This window comes from Halichoeres trimaculatus, unplaced genomic scaffold, assembly GCF_033239565.1.
Source record: "Halichoeres trimaculatus isolate MK-OKI-2021-1 unplaced genomic scaffold, fHalTri1.1 fHalTri1_scaffold_22, whole genome shotgun sequence".
In the NCBI taxonomy this organism is placed as follows: domain Eukaryota; kingdom Metazoa; phylum Chordata; class Actinopteri; order Labriformes; family Labridae; genus Halichoeres; species Halichoeres trimaculatus.
In genome coordinates, this window is record NW_027437200.1 from 10,922,498 (window position 1) to 10,943,823 (window position 21,326).

The 21,326-nt window shown below is 39.3% G+C and overlaps 1 protein-coding gene across 1 annotated transcript in view; it reads left to right on the forward strand.

Moving 5' to 3' along the window:
- ppp2r5b (protein phosphatase 2, regulatory subunit B', beta) overlaps positions 1-21,326 on the forward strand; it is a 57,261-nt gene that overhangs the window by 26,544 nt on the left and 9,391 nt on the right. The window contains exons 2-7 of the mRNA XM_074699309.1: positions 5,285-5,481; positions 9,729-9,830; positions 11,434-11,526; positions 11,902-12,032; positions 13,781-13,840; positions 17,679-17,787. Of these exons, the coding sequence (XP_074555410.1) occupies positions 5,285-5,481; positions 9,729-9,830; positions 11,434-11,526; positions 11,902-12,032; positions 13,781-13,840; positions 17,679-17,787 (692 nt within the window). The remainder of the gene's footprint in view (positions 1-5,284; positions 5,482-9,728; positions 9,831-11,433; positions 11,527-11,901; positions 12,033-13,780; positions 13,841-17,678; positions 17,788-21,326) is intronic.

Here is a 21,326-nt window from a genome sequence, read left to right on the forward strand (position 1 = left end):
TAAAATTTGACTACAGCCCATCTGGAATGACTGGAGAGACAGATTTTTTTTACCTATACTGCAGCCAACCACCAGGGGGAGCATTTTTTGTGGCGACCTCAAGAGGGCGTCCATTTTTTTTACAGTCTATTATATTTATATGTACACACACAACAAGCATTAAACAAGGTTAGAATCCATTTTAAATTCCTAACCATTGTGAACCACTGAAAAACTCATATGCACGCTTGTTAGCGTTTCTGATAAATACTCAGCTTCATTCACCCATTTTGTCACAAATCATCTTTTGGTGCAGGGCGACTAATGCACTGTTAGGTTTGGGAGATTGTTCCTTAAAAGAATCAGCTGCCGGTGAAGTGAAGTTGATTGCTGAGGCCTTGACAGGATATTAAATAAAGTGCTTCACAGAGATTTTGTTTTGAGTGTGTCACCATAAAATACCTCTTTCACATGGCCTTTGGAGCCATTGCCTCTGTGAAAATATTCATGAGTTGCTATAAATAAGGAAAACAATAAAGCTCTGGGTACTTTTCATAATGGGTGGGAATGAAAGACTAAACTGGTGTATGAGTCACTTGTGCATCATGCTCGTTTTACAAAGATCTTTTGATTACCAAGAAGTGTAGAGTTCAGGGTACATTGGATTAGCAGTAACTGTTTTTAAATGTTTTTCCCTCACTGAGGTAATGTAGCTTAAGTAATGTGTCATGTTGGCATTATGAAAATAATCTAGAGGTGTAAATGACGCCATGACGTTACACTACATGCACTTAATGCTGAATTGTAAATGAAACAACCACAGTTAGACGTGTTACTCATTCCAAACACTGATTTGGATTAGCAGAGACATGAATATGACCCAGCACAACTGACTCACTCACTGTGGTAATGAACTTAGTTAATATTCTAATCACTGCTCTGACGTGATATTAAAAGCTAGTTTGAATGAATGGGTCTGGAGCGACCTGACCTAATAATAGCACAGCCATGAGGGGAACTAAAACCCACATCACTCTTTATTTCACCAGTTTTTGTTCTGACTCTGTGTCTTTTCTGGCTCAGGTGTAAGCTTCCCTGTCCAAGACATGTAAAAAGACACAAGTGAACACTGTGAAACATGTACAGTCATCTCCCTGCACTCTTCCCTTTCCTCTCTGTCGTTTCTCTGCCGTCACTTTCTCCCACACATGCTCTCACGTGACCCACCAGGACTCTTCAGCCTCTTCCTCTACCCCCTCTTTTTTCTCACCTCCACCTACTCTTTCACTCACGGTTTCTGAACATACATACATGCTTTCTCTTTCCCTCCATCTTTTCACCTCACTCTGTTCTTTTTTTCCCCTCCAGTCCCAGCACGGCACATCTTCATACAATTACTTTCCATTAAAAATGGATTAGATTTCACCTTCACAGTGTGTCTCTACAGAGGGAGAACAGTAGGGGAAGGAGAGAGAAGACGGAGGAGAATGCTTGCTTTGAGGAATCGGTGAAGCAGGACTAAGAAAGAAAAAACAGGGTGATAAGGGAGCAGAACTGTATATAAATGATATTAAAATAGAAAGGATGGTACTCCAGAGCAGTCAGCAAAGTAGTTTACCTATAGAATGAGGAAAAAACTTAATTTCTTGCCCTTCTTTAAACTTTTTACACTTTTTGTCAATGTGCCTGTCACGCATTCAGCCAGTCACTGAGAAATGGTGACAGTTCATAGTGGACAAAGAAACAACAGAGAATTTTTTTATGCTGGTCAAACTCTGCATATATGGAGAGGAAGAAGTCAAAATGATTAATTAAATCTAAATAACACCAGCTGTTTTTGGTAGCTTGACTTTTTGACATTCATTTTATCGATATTATCAAATTCAGCTTGGTTTTGTTTAATGTTTGGTGATAAGTAAATGTGCACATGAAAGCAGTCAGAGGAATCAAACCTGGTCATATTTAACAGGATGAAGATCACGTTAATCTAACTAGGGTACATGTGCTTTGTCTTAGTCTTTTGTAGTGAAGCCCTGCCTCAGAGGGAGCAGATGGCTCTGTGTGTCCCAAAGAGGTGAGGAGGTCTGGGGCTGGGAGAGCTCCAGTCTAAACCCCCTTTACCTTCTTGTTTACCCACCTTGGGGTTAAGAAGGGTTAAATCTAATCCGTCTGCCATGTGTGTGTGTGCGCGTGTGAGTGTGTGTTGAAGAATGGATCATCCTCTCTCCATCTTTACAGATTGGCTAGACTGATGATTCTCAACTGAAGGGTCGCGACCCAAAAGTGGGTCATGGACCCATTTTCCATGGGTCCATGATCAAGCCATTGAAACTAATGAGGCATTTGGGTTCATTTCAGAGATACCTTGTCAACTGTGGATTTAAAACTTTTATTTCCTGTTTGTGCAAAAAAATGGTTGAGTTTTAAAAATGTCACAGAGGTTACATTAAGTTAGGTTTCCATGTTAGATACATTATTGTTTCCCCAGTTCTCATTTTATGTTTTTTTTTTTTAAATCAAACCACAAACTACAGCATTTTTTCATTAAATAAAATTTGAAATGTTAAAAACGTCCCTTGGTTTTGGTCACAGCTTGTCTGTAAGGATTTATGGTGGGTCCAGAAGCCAGACCAATTGAGAACCACTGGTCCAGACTACTTTCATCATCTCATAAGCTGTATTGTTTTGGGAGACTGTGGCCCAGTAAAAGAGTCTGTTTCGTCAACTAGCAGGTTTGTGGCTCAATTTCAGGTCCTGTTGTCCAAATGCTGGAGTTTCCATAGGCAGGGAACTTGACCCTAAAACTGCCTGCACAACATGCCTTGTGTGTGGTTTTGCCAACAGTGTATGAATGAGATATATTGGTACTGATGTTTTTTTTTTTTTTTTTTTTTTATGATCAGCTTCTGCAATTAATGTATGGATTGGTGAATGAGGGTAGGCACTTGGGTGGTCAGAAGACAAGAGAAAAGCTACATTAACATTGTTTATTTACTATTACTTTTTGTTGTTGTTGTTTTTTACGTTGTTTTTATTAAACATTTTAGTTTGTTTTAAGCAAAAATGCAAAGAAACACTTTGAATGACAATATAAACAGATTTTGAGGAAATTAAAAGATTTTTTTCCTAAGTCTGTCATAAGTAAAGGCATTGTTGCTAGCCTCTAAAAGTCCTCCATATTTTGCCGACTTTTTGTTAGTTTTTCTTAAAGTTAAATCACAACATCAAAGATATTTACCTCAGTACTATCATCAAAACTTGACAGGACTTCTAGACTCCAAATCCAGAACTATGGTCTCCATGGAAATGCTGATAGTTGGTGGAGTAACTTATCAAGTGTTTTTGTCTTGTTTTCAGTAGTATTATTAGTAGTAAAATGTGCCAATGGAACAAGAGAAAAGTTACTGGTGTGAAGACGTTATTCTAGTTTTAAGCCAATTTTTTCTTGTTCCACTGGGATTTTTCTTTTATTGTTACTTTTTAGAAGAAATTCAGACCTAATTTTTGTCTTAAATAACTTGAGACATGACATTTTTCTTGACTGATCAGTTGAATGTGGCTCATATCAAGTATGACGACTTTTTTTTACTTAAAGACAAAAAACTTAATAAGATTTCAGTTTTTGCTGTGTATGATAATCAGATGTGCTTGGAGTTGTGTGCACATGTGGGTCATGGTACACAGTTGAATTTGCATTCAGTCAGATTGCAAGTGCAGTTCAACATTTCACTCTAACTGGACAGGGCTATTGGTGCAGGTGTTGGTGAGAAACTATGAGATACACTGATCTTTTAAAAAAATGCTAACATTCATAAATTCATGGGGGTGAATCCTTCAGACGTGGATGGTCTTCTCTCTTTACATCTTTCCCCTCCATGATGTTCTTTGGTTTAGTGAAAGTCTTTAACAACCAAGATGAACCACATAAAATCTGACACACATTCAAGCTCCTCTTGATGAATTGTAATCACATTGGTGATCTCATTTCTTTTTTACATAGCCATCGTTTTAACTGACATTTTCATTAATTTAAGCTGATCTTTATCCAGTCCAGGTAATTTCTATTTTACCTTATCACAATCAAAGCTTTATCAGATTACTTCCAAAGTGTGGACATCTAGACTGTTTCCCTTTTTTTGCATTTAATTTCAAGTTAAACTTTGCTTCGTCATTGCAAACGTGTTGCAGTGCTTACATCAGTAGCCCACTGGTGAAAAGTCTGACATGTTCCCTATTTAGCTAGGCAGTTCAACATCAACCTTTTTTTTTAACCCTGTTAGCTTTTATAACTTTGTTACCGTCTGAGGATGTTTTTCCCTCAAGTTTAAAATCTAATTGCACATAGAAATTACAATTGCTTCAATGCTGAAGAAACCATACCTTAAAAAGGCATCTTTAAATAGATTTTACAACAAGGTTTGTCTGGGTATTTTTTTTAGATGATTTATTTTTAACTCTAATAGCACCAGAACAGTGGAGCTATATATCATGTTATAATACAATTTGGCACGACTTCTGCTCTGTCACAAACCCTTAAAAAGAGATTTTTTTTTTTTTTAAGTATTTAATTCATCTTTCCATTTATTTTATTGTAGTGCAGCTTACAATTGTTTCCGATTAACCTCACTCCAATCTTACAAATATACTTTTCTAAAATCAAGATTCTTTACTGCTACACCAAGCTACAGGTCATCAATCATCAGGTTACTCCGTAAAAACAAGCATTCCCATCTGGCTGCTGTCAAAACCATTTCTTCTTGATTTATATTTTCTTTTTTTTTTTTTTTTGATACCTGTTAGGTTTTACACACCTTAGGTTTGCAGAATCAGTTTATAACTTGCAGCATGTGTTCAGTAACTCATGAGTACCAGCTACTTTCTCTACATCTGTGAAAAGAGACATTTTTGGAAACATGAGGTTTTGATCTGCCGGCCAGCGGCAGGTTGTTTTATTGTGAGGTAGAGGTCGGGAGAATGATTCTGACAGGTAATAGGACTGAGATACTTAACAGCCCTGTGGAAGAAGTTATGTGTGTGTGTGTTTGTGTGAATTGGTACCTCTGTCTGTGTGGGTGTGTACAAAAGTGTTTGTGAAGTAAGTCTGCTCTTTTTCCCTCATTACCTTTGAGAGAGGATCTTGCCAGTAGAATACCTCTCTGTACTCCAGCGCTCTTACTTTGTCGAACACTAAGCACCTCTCAGGAAATCCATCTGACTTAGTGCAGAGGAGTCACCTTTTTTGTCCTTTAACCTCTGAGTCTAACATTTCTCTGTCTTTTTCTCTCTCTGCCTCTCAATCATCCAGATGCTCCGGTGGCAGAGCTACACGACCTGTTCTGTAAGAAGCTGCAGCAGTGCTGTGTGCTCTTTGATTTCCTGGACTGCGTGGCTGACCTGAAGGGGAAGGAGATCAAACGTGCAGCGCTCAATGAGCTGGTGGAGAGTGTGGCTACAAGCAGGGGAGTCCTCATTGAGCCTCTCTACCCAGAGGCCATAAAAATGGTAAGAGGGGAGGAGGAGAGGGGAGGTTGAGGTGGCTCAACCCAAAACTTTTAGGACATCTTTGACAACTGTGCAACCTACTACTTTGGTGAGATTCAGATTAATAACCAAAGAGTTAGAGGAGTTTGTTTGACCCTATTTACACACATTTTGGAGTAACTGTTGTGTGCCATTATAAAAATTGAAACATGTGCAGTGACATGCTTAGAGTAGCAGGTTGCTCAGTTCTGGGTATTAATATTCTATGGCAAAATTTGAAGGATATAGCATTTTTCTTTTTTTCTTTCTTTTTTTGTTTGTATTTCAATATATTTTTCTTTCTTGAGATTTCGTCTTTTAATCACCTTGAAATTGGTGTGGTCAGTATTTTAGGAGTGGTGACTCAGGAATTTAAAGTATTCAAGTAAAATTCTGAATTTTCAAACTTCAACAATCAGCAACAACTCATTGAATAGAGAATAGAACTTTATTGTCATTGTAACAAGTACAACGGAATTGAAGTCACAGCAGCAATCAAGTAAACAAAAGTAAGAAAGTGTATAGAAAGTGCAAAAAGGTCCATAAGAAAATAGATGACGACAGCTTGTCCATCATTGTCCAGTTCAGCCAGCCTCCACCTCCACAGGGTCCTGCTCACAGCAGGTGAAGCTCTTCCAATGTGGCGTTGCTGTCTGATGTTAGCTCCGTTAGCCATGTCTGTGAATAGCATGCTAGCTTGTCCATCTTACTAGAGATAGATCTTACATTCCCAATAACGATGGATGGAAGGACAGGTCCATGTCGTCACTTCTTAGCTCACACCTGAGAACCAGCACGTCGTCCTCACCTCCTTCTCCTCACCTTGTGGGAAGACATCAGGCCTTACACCAGTTAGCATTGACATGCTACAGGCTGCTAACAGCTGAGTTCACATGTAAACAATGCAGCCATGGTTACATGTAGGATCTCCAGACAAACACAGGAGAAAAAGTAGTAAAAATATCAATGAAGCCACAAAAAGTTTGGTGTCCATGACCAACAAATGAGCCATACAAAGTAATGATCCAATCCAAATACAAAGATTACGGAAAAAAGAGCCGAAAAAATTGCAAGAAATGGACAAAGAAGAGAGAGCTGCTGCAAAAGGCAGCCATCGCCAACAAGGCAGCACATAGCAACCAAGAGAGAGTGAGGACGGTCTAAAAATATAATCAAAATGACAATTTTTTTGCCTATCAAGCCACCTTGATGGTTGAAGTGATGAACTTGTGGTTGCATTTGTTACAGGGTTAAAACCATTAATATGACTATCCAAGCATTAGATAAAATATTTTGCAGAAGAATGGCACCCAGACGATAAACACAAGTAATGCTAGAAATGCCAAGTGCACACAGAAAGCAAGCAAAACATCAACCACACTTTATGATGTGGAACGCCTGGAACCCTGCACACAGAAGAGATGTAAACTAACAGACAAGAATGAAAGCAAGAAGGAGGGAAAAAATAGGTAAACAGAGGGTTTCATGCAGTTCAGAAGCTCCTGAGCTTCAGACTAGGAAAAAATGTCAGGAGAGAGGAAAGAAAAAAAAAAGAGGAGAGTGATGTAAGTGGAGTAAAAGGACAGGAGAGCTGGAGTGCTAGTAAAGGTTGCAAAGGAGCAGTAGGCTGCACAGATGGTGAGAAAGGGAAGGGTAGACGAAAAAAAAGACAGAAAGGAGTGTGGTGAGAAATGTGTGGACAGCATTAATAAACACCTGAGGTCCCAAAGGATGTAAAATGGAAGCTACAAAGGGGCACTGAAGTCAGAAATGAAAGAAGGCAGATAATATCCCTTGTTGTGAGGCGGCTGAACCCAGACGATGTGAAAACGCTGATTAGGCAGGGGATGAAATGGAATAAATGGTGAAATGATTTCATTAAAAATAAATGTACATAAGTGTAAAAGTGAAAGCTAAAATTTCTGTAAAGATCCACAGAAGCAAAAAGCTACATTCTTTTGTCTAATCTCAATGCTGTTTCTTTCACTGACATACGCATATTCTCCTTTCGCCTTGAGCCGTTTAACATCACACTACGCTCAGAGTGATACTGGAAGGTCTACGGTCATGCAAGCTGCCTTGCAAGGCTGTAATTAGGCAAACCAGCAATCGGAGCTTGCTAACATGCACACAATGATAGGCTTCGAAGGAGACATCAACCGTCAATTTTATGTTTCCATTCTTTGCCCCTGAGCCACTACTCATAGTGACAGCTATAACCAAACATATTAACCAAGCAAGCAAACAAGTCAGTTTAAGATAATGTCTCAGATAAACCAACAACTGAATGAAGACCTTAATGAAAAATCAAACAGTTGAAAAGGATAAGATCTAAAAAATAAGGAGGCAATAAATTAAAGAGAGATGGTGTACTTTAGTGATACAGTTTGGATCTTCTAAAATCCAAATGAGGTCTACAGGCTGCACCAATAGGGAAGAATAGGATCTGAAAATAATGCTGAAGGGAGGTGCAGGAATTTAGTGCATTAACTACGTTTGCTTTTGGCACTGCAGCCTGTACAGTAAGTGGTCTGTGGAAATGCATTTGTTGAATAAATCATGACACAGTTGTGTTGCATGGCTCATTAATTCTTCTCCAACACCAGTCAGCAAATAGCTTAAATATGGCTGAGTACAGCCAAAGACAAGAGTAGATGAAGCCTTTTTTTAATCAAATGAACAAACAGCTGCTTCTTTTTGATCAAACAACTGTCCTCTGGAAACAAACCACATCACCTACTGTCGTGCCTGTCATTTTTTGTTTGATTGAATGTATTGAAACCCACTCAGTAACCATTACATGTAGGAACTGTAATTGATTGATGTTTTATAACATACTGGATTTTTCCTGAGGGTTGATGTGGTGTAGTGATAAATTTGTGTATCCTGTTGAAACAGCAGCATGACAGTATCCAGATATGAGTCAGAGGATGTTTTCATTTATGAGTTTGCTCCACTGTGACTATAATTGTACCTAACCCTGACAGCTTTTATTTCTTAAAGGTCCCATATTCTGCTTCTTTTCTGCAGTGTAATACGGATCATTGATGTCTTCATGAAATGGTAGTAACATGTTTTGGTCCAAAAAGCCAATAAATCAAGCACAGCAGTATTGTTTCCTGGCTCTCATAGCCCCTCTGTTCAGAACGCTCTGATTTAGTGGGCGTGGCCTTTATATGTAAATGAGCCACCGCTGATACCGCCCTGCTCTTCCACATCACTGAGAGCGGCGCCATGAGCTCTGAGTGCACAATGTTTAGAAAACAGCCAAGCTCGTTTACCGTAACATTACAGGTTGAAACAACAGGCTAACCGCAGCTAAAGTTAGCATCCTGAAGCTAACACAGAGACAGGGGGGACACTGAGGAAAAGCTCTTACATCTGCTCCACAGCACACAGCATTTAAAATACTCACATTTCCAGGGTCTGAGGTTTGTTGGTGGATGGTTGGTACTGCGTCTGGATTCAGGACCAGTCTGTTCGCTAGCCCTCTGTTGTACTGTCCAAAGTTGGAAAAGCAGTCGGCCGTGAAGTGACTAGCACACACATGCACAGTTTTACTGAGTGTAGCTGGCACATGTCCTTGATAAATGAACTCTCGCCACTTAGTCTTGTCTTCTTCCAAGATAGTAAGCTTGTGCATGGAACTATGTGGCTGTTTACAGCCAAAATCAGAGCAGTGATGGCCCTTCAACTTTGGCATTCTCCTCCCTGCTGCTGGAGAGATTTCTCTCCAGCAGCAGGGAGAGGAGTGGGGGGGGAGGGGGTTTGGGGGTATCTGCTCAGGTGGACCAATCAGGTCAGGCTTGCTCCTGATTGGTCAAAAAAGGGAATCGCTGACGTCAGCAAATCCCCAAAATCCAAAAAGCTTGTTTTAGGTCAGGATTATACATTCACAAGCACTACTAAGTACAGGTTTTGTCATTAAATATCACATTTTGTGGGCTGGGAGAGAAGCCAAAGACCCACAAATTTCACTAAAAGACTAAATAAAGTGATTTTTGCATAATATGGGACCTTTAATCTAAAAAGACAACAACTTAGGTAATGTTATTATATTAAATGTCATTTGAGGTTTTACTTCATATTTTCCTACTTTTCTCTCATCCCCCTGTCACCTTTGTGTTTTTTCATCTGTCATTACCACTCTTCTATTCACATATTTCCCACTTCCTGTTTTCTCTTAACACTCCTTTTCTCTACCCTTTCATGTCGTCTGTGGTTTCCAGATCTCTGTAAATATCTTTCGGACTCTTCCACCAAGTGAGAATCCAGAGTTTGACCCAGAGGAAGATGAGCCCACACTGGAAGCCTCCTGGCCACATCTGCAGGTACGTCATTCCTAAAGAAAGACCAAAGTGTTGACTTTGGCCTTTTCCTCAAAGAACTGTCTGGACCTCATGCTGCCCACCTGCTGTATTATTAAAGCAAAACAGCACAGTGTCAGTAACAACGATGAAAAATGAGTGCTCCTGTATGATACATCATACGTTTGGGGGGTAAGATGAAGCTGTAACACACACAACTCCCACCTGGTGTTAATGCAGCATTCAGCAGTATCCCCCCATAGACACAATGTACCAGAAAACAGGCCCTCTGGATAAGTAGGATCTGCTGTTTATGGCAAAAGTGAACCTATTTTATCATCCTTAATGTCAAGATGCTGCTCTAGCTAAGAGGATCAAGTCATTTAATAACTAAAGGTGTTTTTCTCAGTAACACTTGTACACTGCGTGTTATCATTTTTATACCTGGAGCACAAAAGGTGTAAGTGCCAGCTCCAGTTCCCTGGAGATTTTGTTTTTCCTGCTTTTGTATTTTGTTACAACCCATTCATGAATAAGGCATAAATCGAATAACCAGTCCTTGAAACATGTTGGGTTCTTTCATTAGATTTGCTAAAGAAGTCATTCCTTGTGGTCATTTGAAAACACCATTATGCAGTTCTGTCAACAGCTGCATGAAAACACCTTATCAAAGACAGATTAGTTATGCAAACTCTTACTTTATCCACATGGTCTTTTTAATGACTAGTACACTGCAAGTTTGTAACAGTAGGCCATTTCAAGTTGTTTCTTGTCTATGTTAATTCATAGATTTATTTAAGTTGTTTTGAAGTGCTTGACCATGGGTGGAGTTTTGTTTATTAGGGCAGTCAGTGCAGGTGTAGGGGATAGTCTTTTGTTTCATGCAGGGTGAGTGGAGCTTGAGCCAAACGTGTTTTTATAACCGTTTGATGGAAAATGTTTTTTTTTAATTTTGTGACGAGTTGGACTAATGAAATTCCTAAGAAGCGAATGTTAAAAAACGGAACTTACACCTGTAAAATAAATGATGGACCAGATTTGTGAGTAATGGATTTATTTTTTGAAAAGTGGAAAAGCTGACAGTAGCTAAGGCTCCTCTCATTCAGGTGGTATTTTAAACACATGGAAGAATCTGCCACTACAGTAGCAGTGCCTTCGTAGTTACACATTGCATGCATTCACCAATTAATACTGGTCTCCCACTATGGTGCCATGGATGCATTAGAAGCACAGCAGAAATTGCAGATATACAAACATTCAGACATGCAGGCACACAGAACTGTCCCTTCTCTCCTGCTGCAGAGCTAACAATTATCAGCTTCTTATGGTACATTTGTTAGAGAATCAGTGGAAAACAACATCACTCCATTAAACTTCTGCATGGCAAACATTGCTGACCAAGCAAGTGGTCTAAAACTAAAAAAAAACTTCTTCTTCTTGTAGACTCTTTTTTTTATTTAGCAACGACTGATTATCTTTGAGATGCCACTCCATCCTCAAACATTATTCAAAGTGGCAGCAATGACACTCTGAGTGATGAGAATACAGTTGAATGCTGCTATAAAAAAGTTGGTGCGGGGATGACAGCAACTTGTGGTGTCTAATCGTTTGCTGTTTGTCTTTTTAGCTGGTTTATGAGTTCTTCCTGCGTTTCCTGGAGAGCCCAGACTTCCAGCCCTCCATGGCCAAACGCTACGTTGATCAGAAGTTTGTGCTGCAGGTATTCTTTCACCCGTTTCTCAGGGCCACTTACTGAACTCTTTTTGTATTTATAAAGTGCATTCCTGCATAAATTGTTTTAGTTATTAATAAAGAAAATTGTTTTTGTAATGTTTGTCACGACTACTTTTGGCTTAGTAAAAATGTATTTCTTTGACCCAAGAGAAATAGGATTGACAGATCTCTGAGATTGTATTGATGATTGTTGACGAGTGTTGTGAATGATTAAAAACAGTGAACTGTTGATGTGTTTAAAGCTAGGATTAAGATGTAGAACTTGAAAAGCTCAAGAAACATTGTTGTCACAAATGGTCCACCCAATATTGCAGAAACAGCATGAGTGACTGTTGTTGTATGTGTGTGTGTTTGTGTGTAGCTCCTGGAGCTGTTTGACAGTGAGGACCCCAGGGAGAGGGAGTACCTAAAGACCATCCTGCACCGCGTCTATGGAAAACTACTGGGCCTCCGAGCCTACATCCGCAAACAGATTAACAACATCTTCCTCAGGTACAGGCTCCCTTCCATCAGTCCAATGCACAGGGTTTAAAGGTGCTATTTATAGCTTTTAAAAGTCAATAAACCAAGCATTAGCTGACAAAGACCATCAGCATGGATTTATGAACAATGCGTTGTTCCTTTTGAGCTTGGTGCATCCCTGAAACAAGTTAATATGATTTCTAAAACTTTAAACAAGTGGTCAGGATGATTTTGTAACTAGAAAAGCACTCGGAGAGCACAGACCTCAAGCATACTGTGATTGTCACCAACACTTTAGTCCTACTTTAATGTTATACTCCCTTTCAGCAGACTGTCTGCTACAATTTGGTTTAGCTGCAGTTTTGTACAATAATTTGTTACCTGACAGTGTTGAAAATTATGATGACCCAGTACATATTTCATATTCAGGATCTTAGTATCCAGAATATTGGCAGGATCTGGATCGTACTTTTACATCTGTCAGAAATGATGGTGACCTTGTCTTGTATTGTTTTGCAAAGCAATCCGACCATTTATCATGGAGTTATATACACATATGGTAAAAACAGCCCTATCTCACAATGATAAAGAATCCTTTAAACAAGTCCTGGATCTAGACGGTGATCCAGATCACCTCCACAATGTAATCACTTCTTCCTTGTCCTGTTTTGAACATTTTCTGAAAATTTCATCAAGATCCCTCTATTAATTTTTGAGCTATGTTGCTCACAGACAAACAAACAAACTCTTCCAATCTTAAACTGATGCTTAATTAACTAATTACCAACAGTTTTGTAATACCTACGAATTATTGTTTAGGTTTTTATCTATGTTAACTGATATTACTGACTTTGCAGCATGTTAGTCACCATCTTATTTATACCTGCTTTATGTGGTTCTTTTTCTGACGATACAGACATGAACAGTTTTTTTTCACACAGCTGCTTGAAATGACAGTCTGTACATTCTGAAAATAAGGGCATAGGCACCAACACTCCTGACAGCGGGAGATGTAAAGCAGTGTCCTTGTGTGAGCAGGTTTACAGACACTCAAATCAGTTGATTAGATTAAAAAAAAAGCAAAACCTGATTGATCTGATTTATTTATTAGTGGCTCAGATAAAGTTGTATCCTTGCATGCATGCCAGTAAACACACACACTCACATACACACACACACACACACACACACACAAGGCATGCTCAAACATGACTGTGCTCATTTGCAGTCATGACGCTCACTGAATCAGCCTTCTCCTCCTGTCCTCAGAGTTAATTCATTGTGCAGTGACACTCTTTGAATAATCAGTTAAACTGCTGCGATGTAGCTCATCATGTTCCATTTGTCCCTTCACCAAGTGTGGTTGAGTTTTGTTTGCTACATAATTCAAGCAGAGGAGGGCAGCAGTACAGCTGATAGTCTAACTTCTTCTTGAGTAAGTGACCAAAGTATCAAAAGACACACAAAGCATCTATCGTCATGGCTTTTACTGAACTTTATTTCATCCCTCATATGATTCCATAGAAGAGGTAAAGGGTAGTGGTATGGTAGATGCAGCATATCATTATATTGATTTATCTCCAATATGTGCAAGAGGATTTAATACATGGGGGATTTTACAGGAAGGAAACAGAATACCCCATTACTGCCTCTGAAATTGGAGTCCTTCTTCAGGTGCTTTGGTTTAGTAGAGCTAAAAAAAAACAGGTTGTTCATCTCCTGTTACAGTCATTACAAATCATTCTGCATGTGTGTCTGTTTTTTTTTCTAATATCCAGGTTCATCTATGAAACTGAACACTTCAACGGAGTCGCAGAGCTTCTTGAAATCCTTGGCAGGTAAGTGTTCACAATCCTGTGAAGTCCAGTGCTGTTGCCTGTTCATATAAGCACAGTCCATTTACTGTTTTGCTCGTTCTTACATATAAGTGAAGGGTATATGTGGACACTAGAGGAAAGAGTAGTTGTCAGGATGTAAAGTCATGGCCTGGATTCAAAGTTAAATGTGAACAGAATATCACATTTACACCCACTGTATTACTCATATTTGTGAGACAGCTGGTGTAACTCAGTGATCCAAGCAATTACTAAAAATGGTGAGAAAGCATAAGCAGTTCTGCAGCTGCTCAACATACAAAAAAAATGCATTCAATCTTCTTTTATGATTGTCAGTATATTTTCCTCACAAGGCTGACATGAATGCGGAAGTCCAGCGATATTACTTCATAAATATGAGGCAGAGTGGGGAAAGAAAAAAATGAAAAGAAAAGAGAGGATGGGTAAAGACATTGACTCATAGGTTGTGTTGTCTCTTCTTTTTTGTGACTGCGATGTAGTGACAACTGAGTGTGTAGAAAATTGCTGAGTATGTTTTCCTGACAGTCTCCGCAGTTCAGTGTCATGCCTCACTTCACTGTAAGCCTGGATAAGTTGAGTTTACTTGAAAAATACTTGTAAACCGGTTACCTTAAAAGAGCTAAGTAATGAGATAAGTTAATTACTTAACATCTTAAGTAGTTACAGTTATTATGAAAAATCACTCTTTGGAATGTCTTTAATCAAATAAACTTGGTGCTTATTTCTTACAAATAAAATATTAAGTAATGTTAAGCAAAAAAATGTTGCATATTACTATAAAACATAATAAGTTGACCTTACTCAAAAAATTGAAGCAGATCTGAACAACTAAATTGAATAACATTTTAAAGTACAGCTGGGTCTCATATCCACAGCGTTCCCTCCTCAATCATGGTTACAAACACCCTAACAACATAAATCAGCTCTAATTTCATAACTTTAGTAACCGTGAGTGAGGAGGGAAGGCAGTAGAGATGAGACCATGCTGTACATTGAAATATTCTTCAGGGGGCACAGGTTGTCTGAGCCTCACGGCACTGACTGGTGGTCTGTGCTCCATGGCACAGGGTCTTGTACCTACTGACTTTTACAGTATGCCTAATGGATAATATATTTATAAATAAATGTTTGGCTGGACTATCACACCATTTTGGCCAATTTTAAAATTAAGAAAGATATACTTATTAATTTTGACACAGCCAGTCCATACCATATAGAGCATGGACAGCTGATTGATGCCACAAAAGGCACAGACAGCTGGTCCGTGCTGTGGCGCACAGACAAATAGTGCCACTGCTGCATGTCCAGAAGTACATATGGACTGCGTCCCCTCCTCACTCACGGTTACAAAACGCAGTCTCAGAAACTAATGAAATATTAATAGATAATTAATAGAATAATTTGAGCTATTGGGTTTACGGTGTTGTTTCAAGGTATCAAAGGGGACGTTCACTTCAGCTCCGTTCTTAACCTATCTGAGGGCAGGACATGGGCTGAGCTAAACCTGGGAGATAGAAAAAGCTAGCCATGCTAAGCCCTAAAATCAAACCCTTTCCTTCAAATCAGTTCGTCAATGTAGTGTTTGTTTTATTTTAAATTAACGATACTCAACACATATAGTTAAGAAAGGGTGCTGGAGGTGATGAATTTATTACACGGCATTGACCGAAGGTTCACTTTCAGGTAACTGTGCAGGGCTGGAATGACCACACAGAGCGAGTTGAAAGTTTTTCTTTTTTCTTTTTCTTTTTCTTTTTTTTTTTTACCATTCTCGTAGTCTGGTTGTCCTAGGTACTAATGTTTCAACTGAACTAAAATAAGAGCGACCTTGGTAGGAAGTGAGAGGCCCTGTTGAGATGTAACTTGTGGATATAACTGATGTCCTTTTCTATTTAAAACAGAACAGGACATCAGGAATGTTGAAATTTTTCAGTCCTACAAGAAAAAAACTAACAAATAGTGTTGCAAAATTTTGGAAATTTTCAAAGTGGGAAACTTTCCATGGGAATTTTTGAAAATTAGTAGGAATTTTTCAGTAATTTATGTTAACTGCTAACCTTGTCAAGTACATGAATAAATATTAAGCATCTTGGTTTTTTATAAGCAGACATGCAAGTAAACATGTCTAATGCAATATTTACAAGCTACATTATGAATGATTTTTCAGGCAGTTATCCTCGAGTCTGCCAAGGTTATAGGCATATATATTTGTAACAAGACATTTTACATTCTAATACGCTAATATGCCTGATAAAACATTATAGATGACAATAATTAGTTTTAATAACTGTTGAAATAGAATTGTGTCTTTCACAGAACAAAAACCATGAATGGTGAAAAATAAGACAATCATGTATTAACAATAGCCTGGACATGTTACATATGTCACCCCAGCATCTCCCCCAAAAAACACTTATTAGTTTAACTTGAATTTTCCCTTTACTTAAATTTAAATGTTATCATCAAATATATTTACCTAAGTACTATCATCAAAACTTGTCTTCACATCTATTTTGTTAATAGACTGTGTAATAAGACAGGCAGTTATTGTTTGCTAAACTTGCATTCATCTGCATAAAAGAAAGAGACAAATGTTAACAGTGTTAGCTTGCTAAATAAACCAGTGTGAGCATTGCTGATCTGGAGTTTTTCCTTCTCTAAGTAACATTTTCAAAGATCTACATGATCTCAGAGAAATCTATGATACTGCAGTAAATGATAGCTTTTTGCCAGTGCTGGTAAATATGTTTCTACCTCTAGATCACTATTAGTCTGGAATTTATTTTTCCCTCAGGTTCTGTCATTCATCTTCAAAACCTATAAGCCAGATAAGTGTCTTGATTATCCTGATTTATGTTTATCATAAAGAAGTAAGAGGAGTAAAAAAAAGGCTGAAATTAGTGAGAAATAATGTGTTACTTGCCCCTGCCCCTCACCCACACATAGAGCATCATTAGGTTGATATAATACCTGAAGGCTGCTCTGCATCACATCGTTTCACCTGACCAAAAAGTAAACCAAGAATTTACTATTACCGTCAAGGTCAGATAGCTCTGGGTCACTGAGGGGCTTAAAATGACCGTAGATATAGATCAAAGGGATCCAAGGTGGGAAAAGGAGGGAAAAGAGCGATGGCAATAAACAAGTGGATGGAGAGAGGATGAGTGAAGTGAATAGTGAGTCAGAAGTGGAGGAAGGAGGAGGGAGAGCAGGAAAGGAGAGAGAGGTTTGTATTCATGTTGGTGGTAACAGGGGTATTTTTAGCTCCTCCCACACAAGGAGACAGGAAGAGAAAGATGGGCCAGGGAGGCTGAATTGTACGGGGAGAAAAAGAGACCGCAGGAGGATAGGGGTCTTCAAAAAAGGGGTGAGAGGTAGGCAGAAAGAAAGATGAAAGGGACAGCAGGAAGATGTTCAATAAAGCAGTGCGGTTATCGGTTGTTAAGGCAGCCTTGACTAACAGGCAGACAGACAGACAGACAGGCAGACAGTTGTAGGCACTATAGATAAAGTCAATATGAGCTGACAAGTGGGTCAGAGTTGCTAAAAAAATGTATCAAAGTTGAGTTCCCACACATCAGCTGCTCGTACTCTTCCCTCTGTAAGCTGTGTCAGTGTAGTAGTCAGAGCAGACCACACATTTGTTCAGTTACTTTGTAATGGACACAGTTCAATAAACAATCTGCCTCAGAGATAAAAGCACACATGACTGAAGATTCAAATGGTTGATCTTTCCAATGATTGCTTTTACCAAAACAGGATGGACTACATAAAGGAATAAAGTTCAGTTTTAACATGACCCTTCTCTTCTCTCCTGCAGCATCATAAATGGCTTCGCCCTGCCTCTGAAGGCTGAGCACAAGCAGTTCCTGGTCCGGGTTCTCATCCCGTTACACACGGCAAAGTCCCTTTCCATCTTCCACGCACAGGTCAGTCACATGTTGGTATAAAAGTGTGATAGTAGTGCACTGAGACTCAAACAGAGGGATGTAACAAGACACAAGGTGCATTGTAAACAAAAAAAAGCTTGGTAAACCATGATGACAGAAGCGAAAGCAAAGCAAAGTGCATATAAATCACCAAGGGAACGGGCAAGAATCCCAAAAACAAACAATTAGGAGTTTTAAAAACTTAAGATGACAACCAACCTCGACATACAAAGAAATCTCGCAGGCGAGCATCAAAAACAGATATGACCATATGTGTGTATGGTGACTTCAGGAGATAGGAGCAGAAACTGAAAATACTGCATGTGTTAAACTTTTAAGATAAAGAAGGGAAATAAAGTGTTAAAGATTGTGCGTTCAGTAATGCTTTCATTCAAGTACTTGAATATTTAGTCTTATTGAATTATTAATTTGTTTTATAAAATATTGCAAGCAGCAAAGTATTACTCCACATCTTCACATGCTGTATTAGTCAGTATGTAAGAAAGGTAGACCGTGTGAGAATTTTTTGCCAGCTCTGATGGTGTTTCCTGATTTTTTGAGCCAGTTTTTTTGAGCATGTTTTGATCATTTTCAAGCCAAACATGGGCAGCAGCAGCAGTTTCAACTATTATAACACAAACAAGATTCTAACCCCTGAACCTTCATTTGTGTATAAAAATAGACTGAAATGTTTTTGTAAACCCAAAATATCAGTGATACATATTAAGCATAGTGGTTTTCATGGGTTTTCTGTGCACTGAGGAACACTTTGCATGCTACTGCATCTCTCCCATTACAGAAACAGTCTGACTAAACCCAGATCTTGAAAATGTGTCTTTTTCTTTTTTTTAAAGCAATAATTAGTTGTATCTGAAAATACTGTATGCACACCCTTCTGTGCATTAATACCTCTTTAATGGTAGCTGTAGTGAGGGTATACTGCAGTGTTACAAATGTACCACTAGAAAGCACAGTTGAGCCACAAATGCAGAGCTGACTCTCCTTTGAATCACACATTGTGTAAGGTTTCTTTCATCTCTGTGTTTGTGTAGAAGTAAAGGTGCTTGGGTGGAGATAATATCTGAATGCACAAGTGGTAACCACTCTAACTGTGTGCTTGTGTACCTGTATTTTATTATTTGATTATGCAGAAATCTTTCTTCATATTTTTTCCCCAGGTATATCTGTTTGTGTGTACATCTATGTGTGTGTGCGTGTGTGTGTGTTGGTCTTAGCATCACCGTGCCCTACATTTCTCCTCCCTGTCTCCCTCCCTGTGGTTCTCGCGCATACATTATTCACACACTAAAACACACTCTCAGTTTGACAGGGTCACAGGGGATACAGAGCTGGTGGACAGCAGTTTTCACTAAGTGGGCGTGGCTGAGCGGGAGTGACCCACTTCTGGATCCACATATTAAAATATGATACCACAGCTTCTCTGTTTATTCATCTTAAAGGTTTCTTATACCATGCCATGAATCACGCTTCCTGTGACTTGTACGGGAATTCTCGTTCATGTTTACGTCATTAGATTGCAGAAACAGCTGTCAGAGCTATATTGTGTGGCCACCATAATGGTTATACATTACAGTTATGCACTTCTTTTATTGCAAGGCTAATTCAAGTTTCATTGATTTTCCATTGAAGCCCCTTCCATCAAAATTCCTTTAGGATCCCATTTTGTTTCTATACTGACAGTCTTGGTACGCATTATCTGGTTGGTGCCATATCTGTGTGGATGAGAAATGAACACATGTACAGTAGGTATAAACCAGGTCAGGGTCCCATCTGAGATTTGAGCTGCTTGTTCATTTCTTTGTGAATGCTAAGACAAGTGGTCCCCTTAACTCATGAAAAGTAGACAGGTAACACTAGCTAAGACCCCTCTTGTTGTAAGAAATACAAAAACATCAACCCTCAGTTTGAGGTGCAAGTAAATAATTCATCTAGTAAAGATATGAGATAGTGCCATGTGGCCTTGATTGCTCGGTCTTGATATGCCCTCTATCACATCAGGAGAATCAGACCCCACCTTACACAACAGGCCACACAGCTTCTGGTATAGGCCCTTGTTAGTTCACACATCGACTGCTGCAGCTCTCTTCTAGCAGGCCTCCCTGTGTGTACACTTAAACCTCTGCAGATGATCCAGAATGCAGCAAAACATCTGGTCTTTAACAGCCCAAAACGGCACGCCACCCGCATCTCAAATCAAATTTAAAGCTCATCTTCTAGCTTACAAAACATTGACAAGGGCATTTCCTGCTTACCTGGGGTCCCTCATCCCGGTCTACACTCTGTTTCCAACTACACTCTGCCTATCAAAGACGCCTAGTGCTCCCAGCCCAGCGCGGCTCTAAATCCTTAGCCAGACTCTTCTCCACTCTTGTTTCCAAATGATGGAATGAATTACCCAACTCTACGATCCACAAAGTCCCATTCTACTTTTTAGAGTTGTCTGATGACTGAGTCCCTCGCTTTGCACCGTCATGCCAATGGCCCCACCTCGTCCTTCCCCACTACCCCTCTCACGTCAGCTAGCTGCTCAGCTACCGAAGCGTGATGGAGCCAGAGAAGACTGAAACCAGGAAGCTGTTACTGTTACCCTCCGCAGGGAAGGGAAGAAAACGAAAAAGTTTCACGGAAAGGGCTGAAGCAAGGAAGAATTATGAGTCAGAAGGTCTCAGACTCACCTCTTGGTCAATATTAAGCATTGACAGTGCTTAATATTGAATGTTGAATGATTTTGTTGACGTTGAATTATTAGTTGTGGTAAGTTGAGGCAAAATTATTTTAAGCAGAAAAAAACAATAAGCTGGCACTAGGTGGCAGCACCTGCCATTTAAACCTAAAGCATTTAGTAAGGTTTTCCCTCCAGTCTAAGTTGTTGCTTGTGTTGTATGTAGCTTGGACAAATCATCTGCTGAATGAAATTTTAGGGTTTTAGCATCCACAAAACAAAGATCCCCAGATACCCAGTCTTATTGGTGGTTATTCTAGACAGGACTATCAGCTTCAACTTTCCTTAGCCTTTTTTGCAGTGCTTGCCTGCTCTCAACGCGTAGCTATTTGTACTCTAGGGTCCATTAATGCTGATGTTGGGAAGGGCAGAGAAATTAAACAGAAATAAGGTGGCTAAACAAAGCTAAAATGAGCAGCTAACACAAAGGTTAAGCTGTAAAATGTGGTCCTAGTCTATGTGACATCACAGACTGGTTTCTGATGTGCAGTTTTGAGGCCTATCAACAACAGTCACCATATTGGAAACACTGACTCATCTTAACTGCTGGTTCACCTAACACTAGGCAAAAAAGTGAAGTTGGGATAGGCTTTTAGGCTCCTCGCTGAAAGTGACACAGTGCAAATGTGAAGGAAAAATGTCAACATTAAATCCCTACAAAATGACTGTCACCTTGATGAATCAGTATTGGTAAATCTCAGGCTTAAAAAGACTACAATGTCCATAATCCTCAGCCTAACAACGGCCTCCCATTACAAAGCCTGGCCTAACGACAGAATCTGGCTATATTTACCCC